The sequence below is a fragment of the Lycium barbarum genome, chromosome 4, assembly GCF_019175385.1.
Source record: "Lycium barbarum isolate Lr01 chromosome 4, ASM1917538v2, whole genome shotgun sequence".
NCBI lineage: Eukaryota > Viridiplantae > Streptophyta > Magnoliopsida > Solanales > Solanaceae > Lycium > Lycium barbarum.
In genome coordinates this window covers 147,216,508-147,236,295 of record NC_083340.1, presented here as the reverse complement: position 1 = coordinate 147,236,295, position 19,788 = coordinate 147,216,508, and the positions used below count along the sequence as shown (strand labels likewise).

The 19,788-nt window shown below is 34.8% G+C and overlaps 2 protein-coding genes across 7 annotated transcripts; both read right to left on the bottom strand.

The window, feature by feature from the left end:
- Positions 1 to 435: 435 nt before the first annotated feature.
- Positions 436 to 5,189, bottom strand: LOC132636950 (putative late blight resistance protein homolog R1B-16). The gene is made up of 2 exons (XM_060354059.1): positions 2,365 to 5,189; positions 436 to 1,231 (listed from the first exon to the last, which is right to left on the bottom strand). Exons 1-2 carry the CDS (start codon positions 5,082 to 5,084, stop codon positions 1,195 to 1,197), a joined length of 2,757 nt encoding a protein of 918 aa, XP_060210042.1. The 5' UTR covers positions 5,085 to 5,189; the 3' UTR covers positions 436 to 1,194.
- A 3,491-nt stretch (positions 5,190 to 8,680) lies between these two features.
- Positions 8,681 to 18,620, bottom strand: LOC132636949 (zinc finger CCCH domain-containing protein 16). 6 transcript variants are annotated; one of them, XM_060354052.1, is made up of 12 exons: positions 17,052 to 18,411; positions 16,453 to 16,597; positions 14,696 to 14,900; positions 13,601 to 13,689; positions 13,414 to 13,509; positions 11,939 to 12,035; positions 11,441 to 11,533; positions 11,008 to 11,303; positions 10,151 to 10,266; positions 9,890 to 10,076; positions 9,419 to 9,491; positions 8,681 to 9,075 (listed from the first exon to the last, which is right to left on the bottom strand). In XM_060354052.1, the coding sequence occupies exons 1-12, from the start codon at positions 17,080 to 17,082 to the stop codon at positions 9,037 to 9,039; spliced, it is 1,467 nt and encodes a 488-aa protein (XP_060210035.1). In that variant the 5' UTR covers positions 17,083 to 18,411; the 3' UTR covers positions 8,681 to 9,036. The 6 variants fall into 6 exon arrangements, with proteins under 6 accessions (XP_060210035.1, XP_060210039.1, XP_060210038.1 ...); XM_060354056.1 differs by lacking the exons at positions 16,453 to 16,597; positions 17,052 to 18,411 and adding an exon at positions 18,481 to 18,620; XM_060354055.1 differs by lacking the exon at positions 16,453 to 16,597 and having other exon boundaries at positions 17,052 to 18,408.
- Positions 18,621 to 19,788: the final 1,168 nt, after the last annotated feature.

The window sequence follows — 19,788 nt, the reverse complement described above, 5'->3', positions numbered from 1 at the left end:
AATCTGTTGCAACAACTTCATAATTTATCAACAACTCTTGCAGAAACACTAGGACTACAACAGCTGATGCAAAAAGTTCAGAAGCTCTTACACAACAACTTTAGAACTTGTTGCAACAACTATACTGTTGTAACTACGAATCTGGGAAAATCAGCAAATAAGGCAACTACACCCAGATGAACAATTGAAAGAAACAGTATTGTTTAACTTACCAATGGACCCGAAAACAGTTATGAAGTAATGCCAGTGCTACACCAATGACATTCAATCAAAAAATTGTAAAAATCGGATGATTTTTTTTCTTGAGCAGTGGCGGATGAAGAAGAAGAAGAAGAAGAAAGCAACACGAAGAACAGATAGGAAGAACAAAAATGGAGGAAACGACGCAGAAGAGGATTTTTTTTTCTCGATTTTTGTATTTTAGGGTTTATAGTGGTTGGATCAAAGTGTTAAAAATAAAACTTTGGGGCAAAGTGTTAAAAGTAAAATTTAGGGTTAAAGTATTAAAAATAAAACTTAAGGGCATAGTATTAAAAATAAAATAGAGGGCTAAAGTGTCAAAAATAAAACTATTCGGCAAGATCAAAACCCCTTAATCACTAATCAAATTTAGTCACCTTTACTCAATAATTAAAACTTGAATCACCTCCCTTCAATTTTAAAACTAAAACATCACCTATAATTACATGGCCCAGTCACAAATTGTTACATATCTCATAAATTGGATACACAAATTGTTACTGCTCATTTCAAGAGAAAACGAAGTTTCAAAAAAAAAAAAAAAAACTATTCATCGTGAAATTGGGATTTTTGCTGAGAAAAGTTTTCTTGATTCCAAGTCAACTACATACTCTGTGCTGGATGCAAATGCCTCAGAATCGCCTGTTATTGTTCAGGGTTTCTCTAGAACAGCTCTCGCGGAATCAATCTAGGAAATTGCATTGAATGTTTTATGGTGCCCAAAAAGGAAGTAATAGCAGCATAAGCCAAAGGTATTTCCCATAGAAACAAAGAAGCAGAACTCTGAATTTGAGTTTTGCGAACTTCCAAAAGTCCTATCTGAAATCTGTTGTAAAATTTCCGCCAAGCAGATTCAACAGGATATTGAAGACAACTATGCAAAAAAAAATTGAGTTCCATATCAGTTAGGACTATAAGACACCTTTTCGCTTGATTTCTGAATTGACATTTCTTTCAGAGAACTGGATCCACACCCACTGGACACAGCTCGCTGCACAAAAAAAAAAGGTGCAAAGGATGAAAAACGATATGTTAGATTTTCCATAATGAAGGAACAAGAGAAAATTATAGCAAGAATGAGCATGCAGGTATAAGAACTTACGCATTATTGGACGGATTTAAATTATATACATAAATGACAACTGTAACTAAATTTCACGCTATCGGTGCAATTTTACATAATAAAGCAGGTTATTATTCTATTACCGTATCGAGCTTGCTATGATGCGTTATACGTTGTTGTAGATCAACTTTACCCAATGATAAAATGCACATCATTGCGCATCACTTAAACTATTTTTGGGCATGTCTGCTTGGTGAAATTATAGCTACTAGAGCAACAAACTATGAATCTAACGTAAGACTATTTGATTCTGAAAAGAAAAAAAAGAAAAAAAAGAGAGCGAATGAATCTAATATGGGTCAAGGGTGGTTGGATTGGCTTTTTAAAAGTTTATAAGCTAAAATTTAAAAGTTATAAGTTGGTAATACCCAACTTTGGCTTTTAGCTTATTTTTGTACTTTTTGAGCCTAAAAGTAAGTACTTAGAAATACCTTTTATCTTTCTCAAACACCACAAAAATTAGAAAAAACCTTAAAGTCAATAAACACTTAAAATAAGCCAATCCAAACACCCTCATAAATATTGTAAAAGAAGGCAGAGCAGTAAAAATTGCCCACTATAGAAGAAAATTACAAAGTCAATCTATTAAAATTCAGATAACGTAGACCGATCAGAAAAGTTACCCACATTGTGGAAGAGTATGAATAATTACAAGTTTTTTACTCTTTTTCATAAAAAGTTGAACACGTGACCTCAGACGTATGAGACCCCAACTTTTACTATTCGACCAAAGTTTCACAGTTAAAAAAATAAATTAAATTGAAACTTATTTTGAAAATATCTAGTTTGTATTACGAAACTAATTCTGATTATACAAAATAATAATAAGATTGATTTTAGTGATAGCATTAAAAATCGACATTCTGTAGGACAATCCTCTAATCAAACTGAAAATAGAGTAAATATTCCTCACCAAACAAGCCTTAGCTTTAGCATACATAATTTGGAAGCACAAATACAAGAAATAATGATAAGAAAAATCAAGGAAGAAGATGTCTTACAGAGGATCACGAATATGGACGTCAATAGAACCTCCGTAGTTGTCTTGAATGGCCTGTTGAATCTGCTTGGCGGAAATCCCAACAGATTCTCGACATCGATCGATATCAATTAGAGCAAGTGTGGTTATATCTGCAAATTCTTGAGGGATTGAATCCAAACTCCAGCAATTATTAACAAATAGTCGTTCAAGGCATGGAAAGTGATCACTACTGGCTCTCCAGTACCGTATATGCAAAAGCTTCAGTAGCAAGAACTTCAAGCGAGGAAACCCTTCCTCAGCTACTTCCCACTCCTCACCTTCGCAGGCCCAACCTTCTAGTTGAAGGGACTCGAGTTTGGGCAATTTACCAACAATGCTCAGATCCTCCCATGGCAAGTAGAAAGGTTCTTTCAAAGTTAAATTCTTAAGGTTTTGTGGAAAAGCATCTGGCGGAGGTAGGAGCAGAGGTGTTAAAGATAAACCTGGCTTTGGCAGTTTGATTATCCTCTGAAGCCTTAAAGGATTTTGCAGAGTAGAATCTGAAGGTGTAATTCTTTCTAGAAAGCATTTAGCATCGTGATTACTAAGATCAAATTCCAATTCCTCGAGCTGATGTAAGTAGCGAAAATCATACTGGTCCTTGCGAATACGAAAGTCTTCTCGGGCGCCACTAATTTGCAACTTCTTTAGATTGGGAAATAGTCTAAATGCAGACCTGGTACAATTAAAAGGATTCCATCTAGAGAGACATTGCAAATTTTTCAATACCAAACTTTTCGCTGTAGGCTCATAATACCGCAAGTAATTCCAGGACAAATGGAGGTGCCTCAATTGCGGCATCGTCAAAATTTCCGATGGTAATATGAAAGGACATTCCTGGTAATTGACACCATAAAGTATAAAAGTTTGCAGATAACATAGGCTTGATATTGATGGAGGTATGTCTATTATTGACGAGGGAACGTCTATTATTGATGAGGGAACCTCTTCTTTGGATCTTTGATACTGCTCTAAGAGAGGATAAAGAGACAAAGCTAGGTATCTCAAGTGAATTAAATGTAGTATTTCACTGGGAAAACTTGGAAATTCAATTCGAGTAAGATCTAGTACTCTTACTAGCTTGAAAGGCAACTCCAGCATGAAGGATTGGACTCTACGAGACATGATAATAGAATAAGCCCCACTGTTACGACACCTAGCCAATTCTACCTTAGTATGGATTTTGATCCGACCTCGACTCGTAGTGGAACACTGCATGGATTGCGCACAAGGATTTTGATTACTCTTTCCTCCCAGAACGTTCACAAAATCCATGTTTCGAGCTTCCCTCAAGCAGAGCTCACGGGTCACGTCATGCATTCGACAAAAATCGATTTTTCCATCAAAACTCAAATGGTGGACAGAAATTAAACTTCTATCTACAAGATCTTTTAAACATTTTTCTGCCACTTCTTCTATGCTTTTCATTTCGTCTGACTTCAAAAATCCCTCCGCTGCCCATAAGTTTACAAGTTTAGCGACAGCAATTACTTTATCTTCTGGGAAAATTGCAAAATATAGAAAGCACGGTTTTAGATGAGAAGGCAAGTGATAGTAACTCAAAGCCAACACTCTCATGCATTGGGCTTCAAGATCCGTACTAACCACTGAACTCACATTTTCGGCAACACTTTGCCACTCGGTCAATGCTTTGCCAATATTGGAGAGAAGTCCAGCGATCACAACAATTGCTAGAGGCAATCCTCCGCATTTTGATGCAATTTGTTTCCCAAGCTGTTCAAATTCAGGGGGGAAAGAGTCTTTCGCAAAGACCTTTTCATACAATAAACTCCAACTTTCATCAAAATTCATGAGACGCATGTGATAAGGATGCTTACCTAAGCTAGCATATTCAGCCACTTCCCCATTCCGAGTAGTCAAGAGTATTCGGCTTCCATTATTACAGTCTGGGAAACATAGTTGTATATCATCCCAAGCTCGTGTAGTCCATATGTCATCAATGACTACCAAGTATCTCTTGCCTTTAAGATGCTTTTGAAGTCGGTCTGCTAGTTGATCACATGGTTCATCACTTATAGAAGAAAGAAGGGCCAGGAGTACATTTCTCGCACAATACTCTTGTGAAACAGTAGCTTTTGCACGAATGTCAAAGTGAGACATAATGAATGGATCGCTGTAGAGCTTTGTAGCCAAAGTTGTCTTCCCTATGCCCCCCATCCCTACAATTGAGACAACTTCTAGTTCCCTTTCTCCTCTAGTAAGTTGATCCTGCATCATCTTGAATGCATTTTCATGGCCAACCATTATGTGCTCGGGCCTCTCTACAGCATGTTCAGGTATAGTACTGGCTAGAGAAAACGTTTGTGCTTTCAAATCTTTGATTTTTCTGTACCAGTTCCGTATTGCCATCCACTTCTTCATGATGGAATCAATGCGTTCTACCTGTTGTTCCAAGGAACAACTGAGTTTCCAGAAAGCTCCGCTTCGCGAAATTGAAGTTTCTGCTGAAGAAACATCTATTGATTTCCAGTCAATCATATCTTCTGCACTGTATGCCACCTCTGCAATTTCACCTTCCAAGCTTGTTAGTGCTTCAAGATCGCCCGTTACACTGCAGGATCCATCCAGAATAGCTCTCACGGATTCGAGGTTTTCATAGAACGGTTGCAAAGCACATCCAGTAAGTTCCATTGATTGGTGTATGGTTCTCATAAGACAAGTAATAGCAGCATAAGCCATATCACTCTTTCTCTCTTAATGTCTCTCTTATGTGTATATAATAAATAAAAAAAGGAGTTTCTGCACAGAGAAGAAGGCAGAATATTTCTCAGGATGAAATGGATGAATTGTTGAATGACCATCTGAGATATTATCCAGTAAAATTAACATCTCAATCTTGACAGAGACACAGGCCAGGTTCAATGTCATTGGCGTTCCTACAATAAGCAGTGTCACAGAGGCGGAGCTAGTGTGTAGTATACAAGTTTACTGAAACCAAGTAGCTTCTACGTAAATTCTATACACTAAATACCAAATGGGATCGAATTTGGACTGATTTAGGTACCCAATAGGTACAACCCTCGATTTAGGTACCTCAGCGAAAAATGTGACAAAATTTAGGGGCTATCTATGACTTTTGCCATTAAAAAAGTAACGGGGTGAATCTGCATAGGAAAATAAATTAGGTGGGTGCAAAAGCCACTTATTGAGTTGCACAGCACCATATGAATCGAGTGCAAAGGGAGGTCTCAAAGCAAACGACGTCGTTGAGTGGTTAGTTTAGCACCGGATTGGTAGAGTCCAAATAGTCCCTTAAGTAAGCACTTAATAGTTTTGGTTCTTTAATATTGTCAAAAGCTAACACTTTTAGTCTCCATAAATATTTACCGAACTCTGTCTGTTAAATTTGAAAAAAATTGTCGAAAAAAGATTTAACTATGCAACACAAAAAATTACACTAACACTAAAAATATATAAAATTAGCAGAAATTACACCTCATAATAACAGTTTATTTCAATGAAGAATAAAGAAGCTCCTATAAATTATGCATCCCTAGGCTCATTATGGAGCTTCATCTTTTATCCAAATGCTTAATTGGTGATGTGTTTCTGTTTCTGTGATTATAATTTGTTTCGCCCTCAAGGATGTGACCTAGTGGTCAATCAAGTGAGTTGAGCACCATGAGGTTTTAGGTTCAACTCTCAGCAGAGACAAGATACTAGGTGGCTTCTTTCCATTTGCTCTAGGCTTAGAGCCCGTTTGGATTGGCTTATAAGTTGGCTTATAAGCTGTTTTCAGTTTTTTTGAGTGTTTGGCTGGCCAGCTTAAAGTCATTTTATGCTTAAAATAAACTCAAAAAAATAATTGGACCCATTTGACTTAGTTTATCTAAAGCAGTTTATAAGTTGAAAACAGCTTATAAGCCAAAAAAAATAAGTTGGACTACCCCAACTTATTTTTTTCAGCTTATAAGCTGCAAACAGCTTTAAGCTGTAAGCCAATCCAAACGGGCTCTTAGTCTACAGTGTTACCTGGTATCTATTATTTGAGGTGCGCGCGAACTGGCTTGAACACCACGGTTATCACAAAAAAAAAAAAAAACTGTTTGTGGGTACATGAAGTTGGTGAATCCTTCTTATTGTCAGCTGAAATTTGTTAATGGTGTTATTTCGCGGTCCCAACTACGGATAAAGAAGGAGGTCTACGGGAGGTTATAGTCTAATTATGATAAACCTGTGAAGACTAATTCATGGTGGAACTTGTTAAGAGGATTCATTTGAAGGACCACAATTGATTTGGAATTGTGTGTGGTTGATTGATGTGTTCTTTTAATTACATCACTAATCACACTACGCCAGGAGTTATACAAGAAGAGAGAAAAGGGGAGACTATCTCTCTGAATTTGACAAATAAGTATGAAATACAATTTTAGTCACGAGTTTCAGAAAGAAGGGGAGTGGTAGGAAGGAAGCCATGTACGTATTTCTAGTTAAGGGAAAGGTGTACTTATTCAAATATAAAAGTTTGCTGAATTTTAAGTGTAAATGATTTATATCTTTGCTTCATGTGATTAAAGGTTCATTTACCTTTTTTTCCTCGTCAAATCATAAGCTACTAATATATAGCTGTTGTGGGTGCAACTCTTATATCTGAATTGATTAGTCAGAATGGTTTACTTTAATGTCATCGCAGTAGAACTTTAAATTACGTCCTTCGTGTATCGTGCATTGTATCTGACCGTCATTGTGTTTAACTTCCTGCTTGTTCGTATAAGATTTTGCATATCTCAATTTTGTATACGCTCATTGAGTTAGGGATGAAAATTCAATTTCAGGTTAAGTTGGATCATTCAAGACCACTGAGCAAGCGTAAGCACTGGGTTGCTGCTGAAATTTTGAAAAGAGCAAGAATTTACGTGCCTCCAGCAAAAATTACCACTGAGACAGTAAACAAGACTAAGTGTCTCCTAATGCTAGTTGGTCCACTACTGTGAAACAGGTACATATCAACTGTTGTTTCGGGGTTGACCAACTAGATTGAAGACCAGTGCCAGTTGGAAGCTGGTGTTTTCCAGGTTTAAAATGGTCTGCATTGGTCAATAAACCCAAACAGCCAAATTAGGAGTTCATAGAAGGTTAAGGCAGTGGGAATTCATGATATTGAAGGAAGTTAAAGTAACTAAATATTACAGTCCTGCAATTACCTTACTATTTTTTTCCTCCATTGGATCTAATCTAAACTCATAATAAATGATGGTTTCTGGTGTTACTGTCATTGCTGGCTATGAAGGTCATTTCATCCTTTTGTTGTGGATTTTTCCGAGTTGTGCACCTTAACAACTGTTAAACTTGGTGACGAATCGTCTATTTTTTTTCCCGAGCATGCATTGCACATATTGTAATACAGATTTTGCTGCTACGAGCTAGTGAAGATTGGTCTTGATGCTGCTCCACATTGATAAGAACTCCCTTTTCTTTTCTTAAATTCTGAAGTAAATAAAGAACTTTGTTATATTTAGTGGGGACGAGCTAACAATTGAGTATAATGAAAGCCATCTTTAGTCAAATCTTTGTCATCTGATCTATTTTGTTTTAATCTTGTTATTTGATTTTGTTTGCATATACCTGAAGGATAACTTACACTATCATTACCTTACTTGTCACCAACTGACCCAATTCGGGATCTACAGTTAAATCTCTCTCTAATGTATATTATTTGGCTGCTATGACGATGTGCTGTTCGAGGGCATATGTAATATAACATAATATGAACTCGAACCGAAGAAAACTCGACCGTTATCAATGTTACAGAAAAGCTCGACTATATTTTTATTTTTTTTAACTTCAATGCCTTTTCCTATGCAATATAGTGTTTCTTTCCCAAAATTAGATCTTTCGAGTAGCAATTAATCTATGGCTGCAATCCAGCAATTTATCCTACTTTTGTAGTCTTTAAATTATTATTACTGTTTCTATGATTCTTAAGTAGGCAATCTGGTATAATATGAAACATTTACATGGTAAAACATGATCCTTTTTATTCATATAAAAAATCTAGTTTCCAAGTTGGCATACGACCCAAATTTTGATCTTCAAATCAGCATTACATTGTTCTTTGATTGATTGTATCACCAAAATATAATATATCCTTTTTGCGTCATTTTAACATCTCTGAATAATTTCAGCAGATCAAGTAGTAACACCATAATGAGGTCTGACAAAATTTCTCTAAACTCAAAACATTGCTTGAATATGCATGTGAATTGGCAACTACAATTTGCCAATATTCTTCTTGGTACCTGAACATTGCAATTTAAATAGCTTCTCAACAAACAGCGTAAAGAAATCTTTTGGCTCATCTTATCAGTTTTTTTTTTTAATTGCCAACAAATATATTTGACTACTTCATTTTCTTTCCATACAAAAAGCAGTATAGTATGTACAAGCTAACGACTTGATCACATTACAACTCTTTAAATAGCTGAAGAAAACTACATTTAACCCCTCTTTGAAACTGTATAAAAGGTAAAGATATTGTAAACCCTTTTTTCACTAGCATAACTACCTAGGAACTTAATCAAATGCCCAAAATTTCCTGCTGATATGTCGATGAACCATGTCACGAAAAGGAAGTTTCTTCTGTATCTGATTTGAACTGACAACCTTTAATAGTCAGGTGCCAGAAGCATTCCTAATAAACATATCTGTCTGGGGGTGCCTCTTCTGGAATCTGGAAAGCACAACCAGTAGAACATATTAATATGTTATAAAGATTGTTACTGAAATACACAAGTAGACATGCTTGCCGATGCACCGTATCAACTGCCAAAATTGGCTAAACACAACTGAATGCTATAAATGAAACACTTCTGGGCTATGAAAACACTTCTGGGCTATGACGTTCCAATATCATATTTTGGATCAAATTGATAATCTCCGATAAAAACAGAACTGCATGAGCATAATCCCATCGAGACATTTTCAAGGAAGGTTACTTCTACTTTTATATTTAGTGTTCTCTATATGGTCTCTTGGTTCAAATGCCAAAATCAGGAAAATATTTAGAGCTTTACCTCCCCAATTTTCCATTCATTCTTTGTCCAAATGCTGTTATCACCACTGAACTCTTCTGTTGATGCACCACTCCTGCAAAACAAGGGTATAAGAAAGAACAACCAAAAGGACCTCATTAGAAAGTTACCATTTCAAACTTCAATAGAAAATGACAAGACTAATATATTGACGACTTAATTCTACATAGTCTAAATACTTCCTCTATCCCAATTTATGTGCACTCTTTCCTTTTTAGTTAGTCCCGAAAAGAATGACACCTTTCTATATTTAATACTAACAACTTGACTTTAAATTTCTCATTTTACCCTTAAAGGGATGGATTTAATCCACACAAACATATGACTTTTTAGACCACAAGTTTTAAAAGTCTTCCGTTTTTTCTTAAACTCCGTTAATCAAACACCTTCACATAAGTTGGGACGGAGAGAGTAATAATTATGGCAAATGAAGTAACTAGTGCTGGAACTTACGTCAAGTTGATACTGGCAGGGGCTGCCGTAACTGAAGCAGCAAAAAGTCCCTGAGAAGGAGTAGGAAGTTGGCCACCAGATGGATTAGGAACATGCAGCGATGTCGAGGTGGAAAATAAGTTATTGCTTGGAATGGAAGGATTCTGTTGTGACTGGGTCGGGACTTGGCTTCCGAAGCCAAAGGAGCCTGCAAGCATAGTCGAGCTAAATAAAACGCATTACTCAAGAACTGCACAATACTAGAAAACCGTGTCAAATCACCTGATGTATTCCCGAATGAAAAGGCATTCGCCGCCCCAGAAGAACTTGATGCCTTAAAAGAGTTCCCAAGGGGACTGGGTTGCCCAAATATACTATTAGTTGGTGGAGTAGATGCCCTGTTAATTTTGAGAAAAAACGAAGTCAGAAGTTGGTAAAAGCCAAAACTCAAGCAAACAATTCCAGTTTTGTGTATTGGGCGGTCTGCAAGGAAAGAGACCAGTGGTGTTTTGAAGGAAAAGCTGCAATTGTTAACATAATGAAACATAAATGTCTTATAGCCTGTTTGATCAAAAAGGTTCTCCGGGCCAAAAGTTTTTTTTCCTTCAAAAAACATGCTTTTTTGCAAAGTTGAGTTTGGCCACGCTTTTAGGAGAAAAAAATGTTTTTAGTAGCATAATCTGTTTTTGAGAAGCTGCAAAAAGTAGCTTCCTCCCAAAAAGTACCTTTTTGAAAAGCATTTTTGAGAAAATACAGTTAAAAACACTTTTTACAAGTATGGCCAAATAATAATTGCCTCTCAAAAGTACTTTTTCAAATTGATATGTCAAACACAAACTGCTTCTCACCAAAAGTACTACTTTGAAAAGCACTTTTCACAATAAGCTAATTTTAGAGGCTTAGTCAAACAGTCAATTATTAGCTTGTTGGTGTAGGTTAAAATCATGTATATGAAGATGTAGCTATGAAAGATTTTATTAGCTCGTTACTAATTGATTTGTATAATAGGAAAATACCCTACTGTAATGTGCAGCACTTGGTGCCTGGTTTAGCTATCAATAAAATTTACTTATCAAAGAAGCCAAAAACTCTAGTGTAAAATGCACTAATGTAAGTGATACTTATGCATCAGTTCTAACCCTGTATTCAGTATGGCTCCCAACTGACTAAAACTCGAGGCTGAAGGAGGAAAACTGCTTTGAGCGCTCAACGAGGCATTCGGAACAGCACCAGGAAAAGGACTTTGAGCACTCAACGAGGCACTTGGTGCACCACCAGGAAAAGGACTTTGAGCACTCAACGAGGCACTTGGTGCAGAACCAGGAAAAGGACTTTGAGCATTAGCAGCAGAAGTCGATTGAGATGCATAAGGATTTCGCAATAGATTTTCAAATTCAGCTACTTTAGAATTAACCAGGCTCCTCTCTCTCTCAACCTGCATTTAACACAAGGACAGAAAAAAGTTTGTTAGAACTTAGAAGCAAGATGATTTTAGTGAATGATACATGATAGAGTTTACTGGTACGTAATGAGACAGTCAAAAATTGAACACGAGGGGCACAACTGGTCTACTTTTTTAATGGCGTGTCTTTTTGTTGGCGAAGTATAACCGATGGCAAAAGTGTCAGATAGTGTATAGTTCAGGAGCAAATTTGAACCTTTTTCCTATTAAAACAATAGTCAGAAGCATCAAGAGGTGCAATAATAAACAATTATGTACAAAAGGTCTAAAGACAACACTGTTAGCAAGGAAAAATAGCTAAAAAAAAAAAAATATATCAAAGTGCAAAATTTTTTAAAAATCATTACTTAAGTCAACTCCTTCCTCTATAAACATATTTTCAGGAGGCGAGGACAGTACAAAAAGAAAAACTCACCCAGGTAATGGAAGAGGAAAAACTTGATCATGTTAAGGTTTCCCTTTATCTAACTAATCTAAAGCTCTCTTTCACTTAGAAGTTAGAAGTCTTTCTTTCTGATAAGACAGAATTATTTGCCTTGAATTTTGAGAACAAATTTCATTTACGGCAAAGAAGACAGAGCAAGAAGGGAGTAAGGGTGATGTCTTACAATAGAAGTCAAGCTCTGTCCACGTTTTGCATCATCATATGCTGCTGCTCGCAGCTCTTCATAGCTAACATCGCCGGTAATATCACATGGACCAAAACTGCATAGAAGAGTAATTGCAACTGCTGATCAATCTCTATGATCTACCAGTTCATGAAACAGGTAATGTACATATAATTGGAATCTGAGCCCTCCAGATATATGAATAAAAGTTTGCCTTTTTTTCCCTTCTACTTTTAGTTTTAGAATAGGAGGGTAGAAACTAAGGGTTTGTTTGGTATGAAGGAAAACATTTTCCAGTTTGTTTTCCAATTTTCCCACGTTTGGTTGGTCAAAAATTTTGGAAAACATTTTCACGAGGAAACCAAGTTCCTTAAAAATGAGGAGAATGACTTTCCCTAATGGAAGTAGGAGAAACAAGTTCCATAAGTGATATTCCAAGTTCATTGTCTCCTTCCTGCCCGCCCAACCCCCACCCCTTAACCTTCCCCGAACCCCCACTCCCCACCCATTCCAACCCCATAGTGTTTTACTAGATTACATAAAAATGCTCTTCGGATAATATTTTTGGCTTACTTACAAAACACTAGAAAAAAAAGTAAGAAACCGACTTCTTTTCCAAGAAAATATTTTCCATGGAAAACATTTTCTGTCATGCCAAACACACCCTAAGATATGAAAATCATCATCTCCCAAGACAGGCAGTTATAAACTGGTCAATTACAAATTAGAAGAACAAATATGAGTGTAATAGCCGATGAAAAGCACATAAAAACTTATACTAGTATTTGTGTTAATGCATGATACGTTCTTTGAGTAGTAGATTATTCAGGGCAGAGAGAGAACTCTATGGACTCTGTTGAATTGTCTCCAAACTGTCTGACGAGATCAAAGCACATAAATTGGCAAATAAAAAAACTGATGTACTACTTTTGGTACCTTCTTGGTACTTATTACTCCCTGCGTCCCAATTTATGTGAAGGTATTTGACTAGATGTAACGAAGACTTTTGAAATTTGTGGTCTAAAATAAATCATAGATATTTGTGTAGCTATATATTATCTCATAAGAGTAAATTAGGAAGTTTGAAGTTAAATTGCTACTAAATACAGAAAGGGGTCATTTTTTGAGGCTGACTAAAAGGAAAGAGTGTCACATAAATTGGAATGGAGGAAGTAATAAAATTCTCTACCTTTTCATTTAAATAAAATTGGCAAATGAAAGCGAAGGGTTAGAGATCTTCATTTTCCATTCATTAACCTTCAATAATAATAAAAGAAGCTGGATGAGTACTTAAATTGGCAAATAAAAGAGAGGGTTCGGGATTTTCATATCCCAAATTCCCAATTAATAGTAGTAAAAGAAGCTGGATAACTAGCCCAACAAAAATCTTATTCATGAGAGAAACTCAAAGTATGAGGAAAGCTGATTTAGCAAAGTGTGTCAAGTAAAGACTAAAGATAAGATCTAAAACATACTTTTTACGATGACCATAGCAGGTAAGCAACCACATTGGCTTCTCATTATTAAAATCTTCCACAATCTGACGTCTGCATGACTCGGGATCCGTGCAGCTTCACATGTAGCAGAACCAAACCATTAAAATTCTACTTAAATCATAAAGATAAATGCAAAACGGAAAGGCTTTGGCCATAGAGTACTCACGTGTGATTAGATGCAACAGGCTGATTATCAGTTGGCCGCGATGAAGAACTGTTGGTACTTGCAGAACGAGTCCACTTGTTTTCAAAAGGCTAAACAGGAAAAAAAAATTAATAAGCATCATGTAGATTTTTACAATATCATAAGACCTATCTATTCATTTTAATTCTTCATAGCACCGAGAAAACTGGATAAATATGAACCTACACATACTCATGCACAAGTTCATAATCATAATTTCTATTACATAAATATGTCATTTAATCTGATAAATAAACAATGCAGAAAGTCTCAACAAAAGCATATATAGATATTGACTCACCAGTCACCAGTAAACTGTTGCTGATGACGACGACAGTATGTAACTATTAACAGTAGAAAACTTTAATTACCACCAAAGTATTAAACTCCACATACTTATGTATAAAAATTAACTCCATATGTTTCCATTAATCAACCTTCCTTTAGATTCATGTGACTTTTTAGTTTGAAAATAGCATCAGTGGTATTATTCCCTTTTTGCAATCATAAGGTGACCTTATAAAGAGAATTTTCAAATAGCATATGAAATTACTTCGCAGTCTCGCTATCGATACTTCTTTTTCAGTTAATGAAAAGGACTGTATACGTTGTTTAACCAAAATCCATTCCTTTTTCTATATTTAAACCCCCCAAAAAATTACATTCTTATTCTCCCTCCATCCCAATTTATGTAATAGCGTTTGGACTGGGCACGGAGTTTAAGAAGAAAGGAAAATTTTTGAAATTTGTGGTCCAAAATAAGTCATAGAAATTTGTGCGGCTACAAATCATCTCATTAAGGGTAAAATGAGCATTTTAAAGTTAAATTTTTAATAAATATGGAAAGATGTCATTCTTTTTGGGACTGCACTAAAAAGGAAAGAGTGTCACATCAATTGGGAAGGAGGGAGTATTTACCCCTTATCATATATTAGCAAGTAAATTTGAGAACATGGAGTGAAGACTCCTCAAAATGGTACTGTGGGAGAGCCTAGTATTTATATTAAATAAATAAATAAATAGAAAATATAATCTGCTTTGGAACTAGCTATAATTATAGAGTAACAGCTAAAGTACCTTGTATTGATTCTGTTTGAGCACCAAATCATTGGACCCTCTTGGCTGGGAGTTGCTCTGAACACCAAAACCAAAAGGGTTGGACTTTGTTTGCTGCATATTTGTACTCTGAAAATTAGTGGATTGGCTGCCAAACCCAAATGGATTTGGCTTCGGTTGTTGAGGGGCAGCATGTTGAAATTTACAACGTTCACCATATTGACAGCTGGACGAAATAAGACAACGATCAGTTCCTGTTTTTCATACTTTCACAAAGTAACCTAATCAAAACAAGCATTACTGGACTCCTATAAAAAACTACTAACTAATTTAAATAATATTTTCTCTGTTTTAATTTAAAGACGTTAATTTCATTTTCTAAGACAAAGATCTCCATCTTAGTTCATTGGAATATAATAAAAGTGTCCAACCAAATGTTTATGGAAACTTTTATTACAACACAGAAAAAACCTCAATTGCACCTTAGCACTTCAGAGCCCTGAGCCTCCTATAGTTTCAGTCACTAGTCCATATCAGTGTTTTAGTTGCCTAGATAAGTACAGACTCCTTAGCAAAGATCACAATTTTGATTATCAATTCCATGTAGACATTAACCGAAATTCTAGAAATTTGATATTACTCCAAACCGCATTTTCTGTGTTCCTCACAAATTATGGCTCATGTAATCTACTCGAAAGTTGGTTGAGAATTTGTGCTTCAGAAGTAACAGACTTGTTGAAGGCCTATCAAAACAACAATTTAAACTTTTTGCCAATCCCAAGCAGGAACTAATATCCGAGAAATTCCATAACCCAACAGAAAATTCTTTATTTCCTTAGTGAATGAAAATAGATAAAACTGCCAAATCAAGAAGTTCATAAGGAGATGATAAAAGTTTGAAGCTCAGGACCCTTTTTTTTTCTTCTTCTATAACAGTGGGTTCTGGCAAGCTTGCAAGCACCTCGACTAATCCAAGGCATACATGCTACCTCCCACCAGAACAAATACTAGGTAACTTTGTCCAGCCAGCTTGGACAAGATCACCTAATATTTTTTATAAAGACCACCCTACCCCTAAAGCACAAATGTGGGACTTAACACCCTTGCATGGCCGGCTGATCCCCCTTTATAAAAGTTGTAGTAGTGACAGTGTAATTTTTTTTTGATACTACCGGTGCTTGTTACCAATCAGATGTTTGTATATAAAATTAACTGAAATTGCTTTTTAAATGACTTGTTGATAATGTTTTTAATACCATCAGTGCACATAACATATGATCACTTGTAAAATTACAAGTATAATTATTTTTAACGACTTGATAGTGTAAAAATAATCTTTTATACACTTTTACTATTTATGAGAAGACCCAAGCCTATAGGCTGCCAGGTGAAAAACTTCACTACTATAGTTGCTAATTTGCAAGTCCGTAGAGGGTTAATTTTTTCTTATGATATGACATAATCCATATCCAGATGAAATTAACTTACTGCAATAATGTTTGTACATGTGACATTAGATTAGAAGAAAGATAAAAAGGAACTATCAATGATGATGATGATGAAGGAACAATCTCTACTCTATAATTGAAAAAACATTTCAGAGATTTTTGACAAAACCAACCAAAATACTCCTCCCTTTGTTAAAACTGTTGCCCTTTTCAAACTCGTAAGGCAAATTAATCACACGAAAAAAGGTGAAGAAAGAAAAAGAATGCTCAAGGGAAATTTAACAACCAAAAAAAAAAAAAGATAAGGAATTTTAGAGCAAATAATCAAACCTCTTTAAACATCCAAACTTACAAAACACAAGTTGGAAAGAATGGATGAACTTGAATTTGCTATGAATGATGGCTCCTTGTATCATGCCGATCATCGCCACCATGGGACCCACTCGCCTGAGATTCCGATACACCGCCACCTCCTCTATATGGATTATGTCATATCATAAGAAAAAATTAACCCTCTACGGACTTGCAAATTAGCAACTATAGTAGTGAAGTTTTTCACCTGGCAGCCTATAGGCTTGGGTCTTCTCATAAATAGTAAAAGTGTATAAAAGATTATTTTTACACTATCAAGTCGTTAAAAATAATTATACTTGTAATTTTACAAGTGATCATATGTTATGTGCACTGATGGTATTAAAAACATTATCAACAAGTCATTTAAAAAGCAATTTCAGTTAATTTTATATACAAACATCTGATTGGTAACAAGCACCGGTAGTATCAAAAAAAAATTACACTGTCACTACTACAACTTTTATATAAGATGGGGCACAATATAGGGGAACAATGAATTGAGATAGGTTTGACTTCAATATCATGATAAAGGCCATCCTACCCCTAAAGCACCAATGTGATGACTCAATACTTACCTTCGCTGGGGATTTGAACCTGACACCTCATGATTCTCAACCCACTTCATTGATCACTAGGCCACACACTTGGGTATTGGAGCTTAGAGCTTTACTAGCTATGATTAGGGAAACTGGTTAAAAAACAAGTAACCATCCAATCCGGCCCATTAAATATGGGTTGGATAACTGACCATTTAAAATGGATTAAATATGAATATTATCCACATTATCCACTAAAAAAAGGAAATCCAGATGGATAATATGGTTATCAATACTAATTTGTCTGCTTGATATTTTTCACGAGTTCTTGCCTTCTGGGAGTCTTTGCTTATTTTGGCTTATAGCTTGTGTTCTCACCATGGATATTTAATTTTTTGATGAAGACCATGACCATGGATATTTTATCTGTGTCAAATATGGTTGGGTCGGATATTTTATCCGTCTTTATTTAACCCATTTTCGACCCGCCCATATCCAATACGACCCGCCCGCTTGCCACTCCTAGCAATGACCATACAACAATCAATCAACTACCCATTAATCCAAAACAACCAGTCAGCAATATGAATCCTCTAAATTCATTCTCAATTCAGGTACCCTCCAATACAATGTTCAAAAGAACTAATATTTACTCAAACCTAATCCTTTATACATACTAAGGACAAGTTATAAGTATTAAGGAAGCAATAAAACACAAAATCAAGAATCTTGACATGAACTTTTCAGGGGTTTATCAAGAACCCTATAAATATTTGTGCATACTAAATAAATGAATGTAAATTAAGCCCAAAATAAATTTTACCTTCCCCTCCAACACAATGTTCAAAGGAACTAACTTTATTCAAATTTACTACTTTATACATACTGACAAGTTATAAGTATTAACGGAAGCAATAAAACACAAAGTCAAGAATCTTGATATGCAGGGGTTTACCAAGAACACTATGAATATTTGTGCATAACAAAGTATATGTGAATGTAAATTAAGCCCAATTTTTATTTTTATTTTTCCTAAGCACAATGTTCAAAAGGAACTAACTTTACTTAATTTACTACTTTATCCATAATAAAGGACAAGTTATAAACATTAGGGAAGCAATAAACACAAAATCAAGAATCTTGATATGCAGGTTTAAGGGGTTTATCAAGAACCCTATAAATATTTGTGCATAATAAAGTATATGTGAATGTAAATTAAGACCAATTTTTTTTTTTAACCTACCAATCAATCCTAAACACAATGTTTAAAAGAACTATTTTTTACTCAAATTTACTACTTTATCCATAATAAAGGACGAGTTATAAGTATAAAGGACGCAATTAAACACAAAATCAAGAATCTTGATATGCAGGTTTAAGGGGTTTATCAAGAACCCTATAAATATTTGTGCATATAATAAAGTATATATCTGAATGTAAATTAAGCCCAAAATAAATAAATTTTAACCTGCCACGCATAAAATTCCTGCAGAGTTCTTTTCTTGGAGGCATTGCGTTAATAATAGACAGAGATTGTGGAATGATCTTCCTCGGTAAAATCTTGGTTTATATATATATATACTAGCAAAATATAGCACGGGACTCAATATGATTAATTTAATTTGTATATTTTAAAAAGGATATTATTATTCTCCTCAGTGAATCTCCGTATTTTTTTCTTTTATTTTATTTCCTCTTAATTTCTTAATTATTGTTAAAATTTATTTTATTTTGGTTATATCTGTCTCTTTTTATATTTAGTAAGTTGACAATTCAAATATCTTACATGTCAAGTTTATAATCACAAGATTGAAAGGATATTTATTATATTATACATATTTTTAATTTAGGATCACAAGATAATTTATCTTTATTTCTTAAACTTCATGTCTAGTCAAACGTTGACACTTAAATTGAGACAGAGGGAGTATATGCCAAATAAAGGAAATAAAAGAACAATTGAGATACTGCGGACACGTGGGGCTTTAAAAAGTAAACATACAAGAGGTAGTATTAATGTTAAACTTATGAAATGTAAACATGTTAGTCCTGGCTTAGAGTAGAATTTTAGTTATTTTTTGTACAACTTATTGTTGCTGTGTTCGTCCACTTGGACGTTTGTTATTAAAAAATAAAATAAAAATTGTCTTATTTTAATTATGTCCGCCTCTTTTTATATTTAGTAAGTTGACAATTCAAATATCCTATATGTCAAGTTTATAATCACAAGATTCAAAAGATATTTTATTATATTATACACATTTTTAATTTAGAACCACAAAATTTGAAAGTATATCTTTATTTCTTAAACTTCATGTCTAATCAAACGTAGACACTTAAATTGAGACAGAGGGAGTACATGCCAAATGAAGGAAATGTAAGGACAATTAAGACATTGCCAACTTGTGAGGACTTAAAAAGTAAAATACACAAAAGGTAGAATTAATGTTCAACTTCTGAATGTACACATGTTAGTCCCTGCTTAAAGTACAATTTCAGTTGCTTTTTGTACAACTTATTATTGTTGTGTTCGTCCACCTTAGGCGTTTATATATAAGAAGAAGAAAAATATAGAATAGAAAAATAAACATATATTTTTAGTAATGTGGCCAAGTAATATGGGATGAAGGGAATATTTCATTTTTATTAATTCTTAAAGAACATGAAAAGTCAAGTATAGTAATATGGCCAAGTAATATGAGACGAAAGGAGTACTTTATTTATTAATTCTTAAAGAACGTGAAAAGTCAAGTAATGTGGCCAAGTAATATGAGAC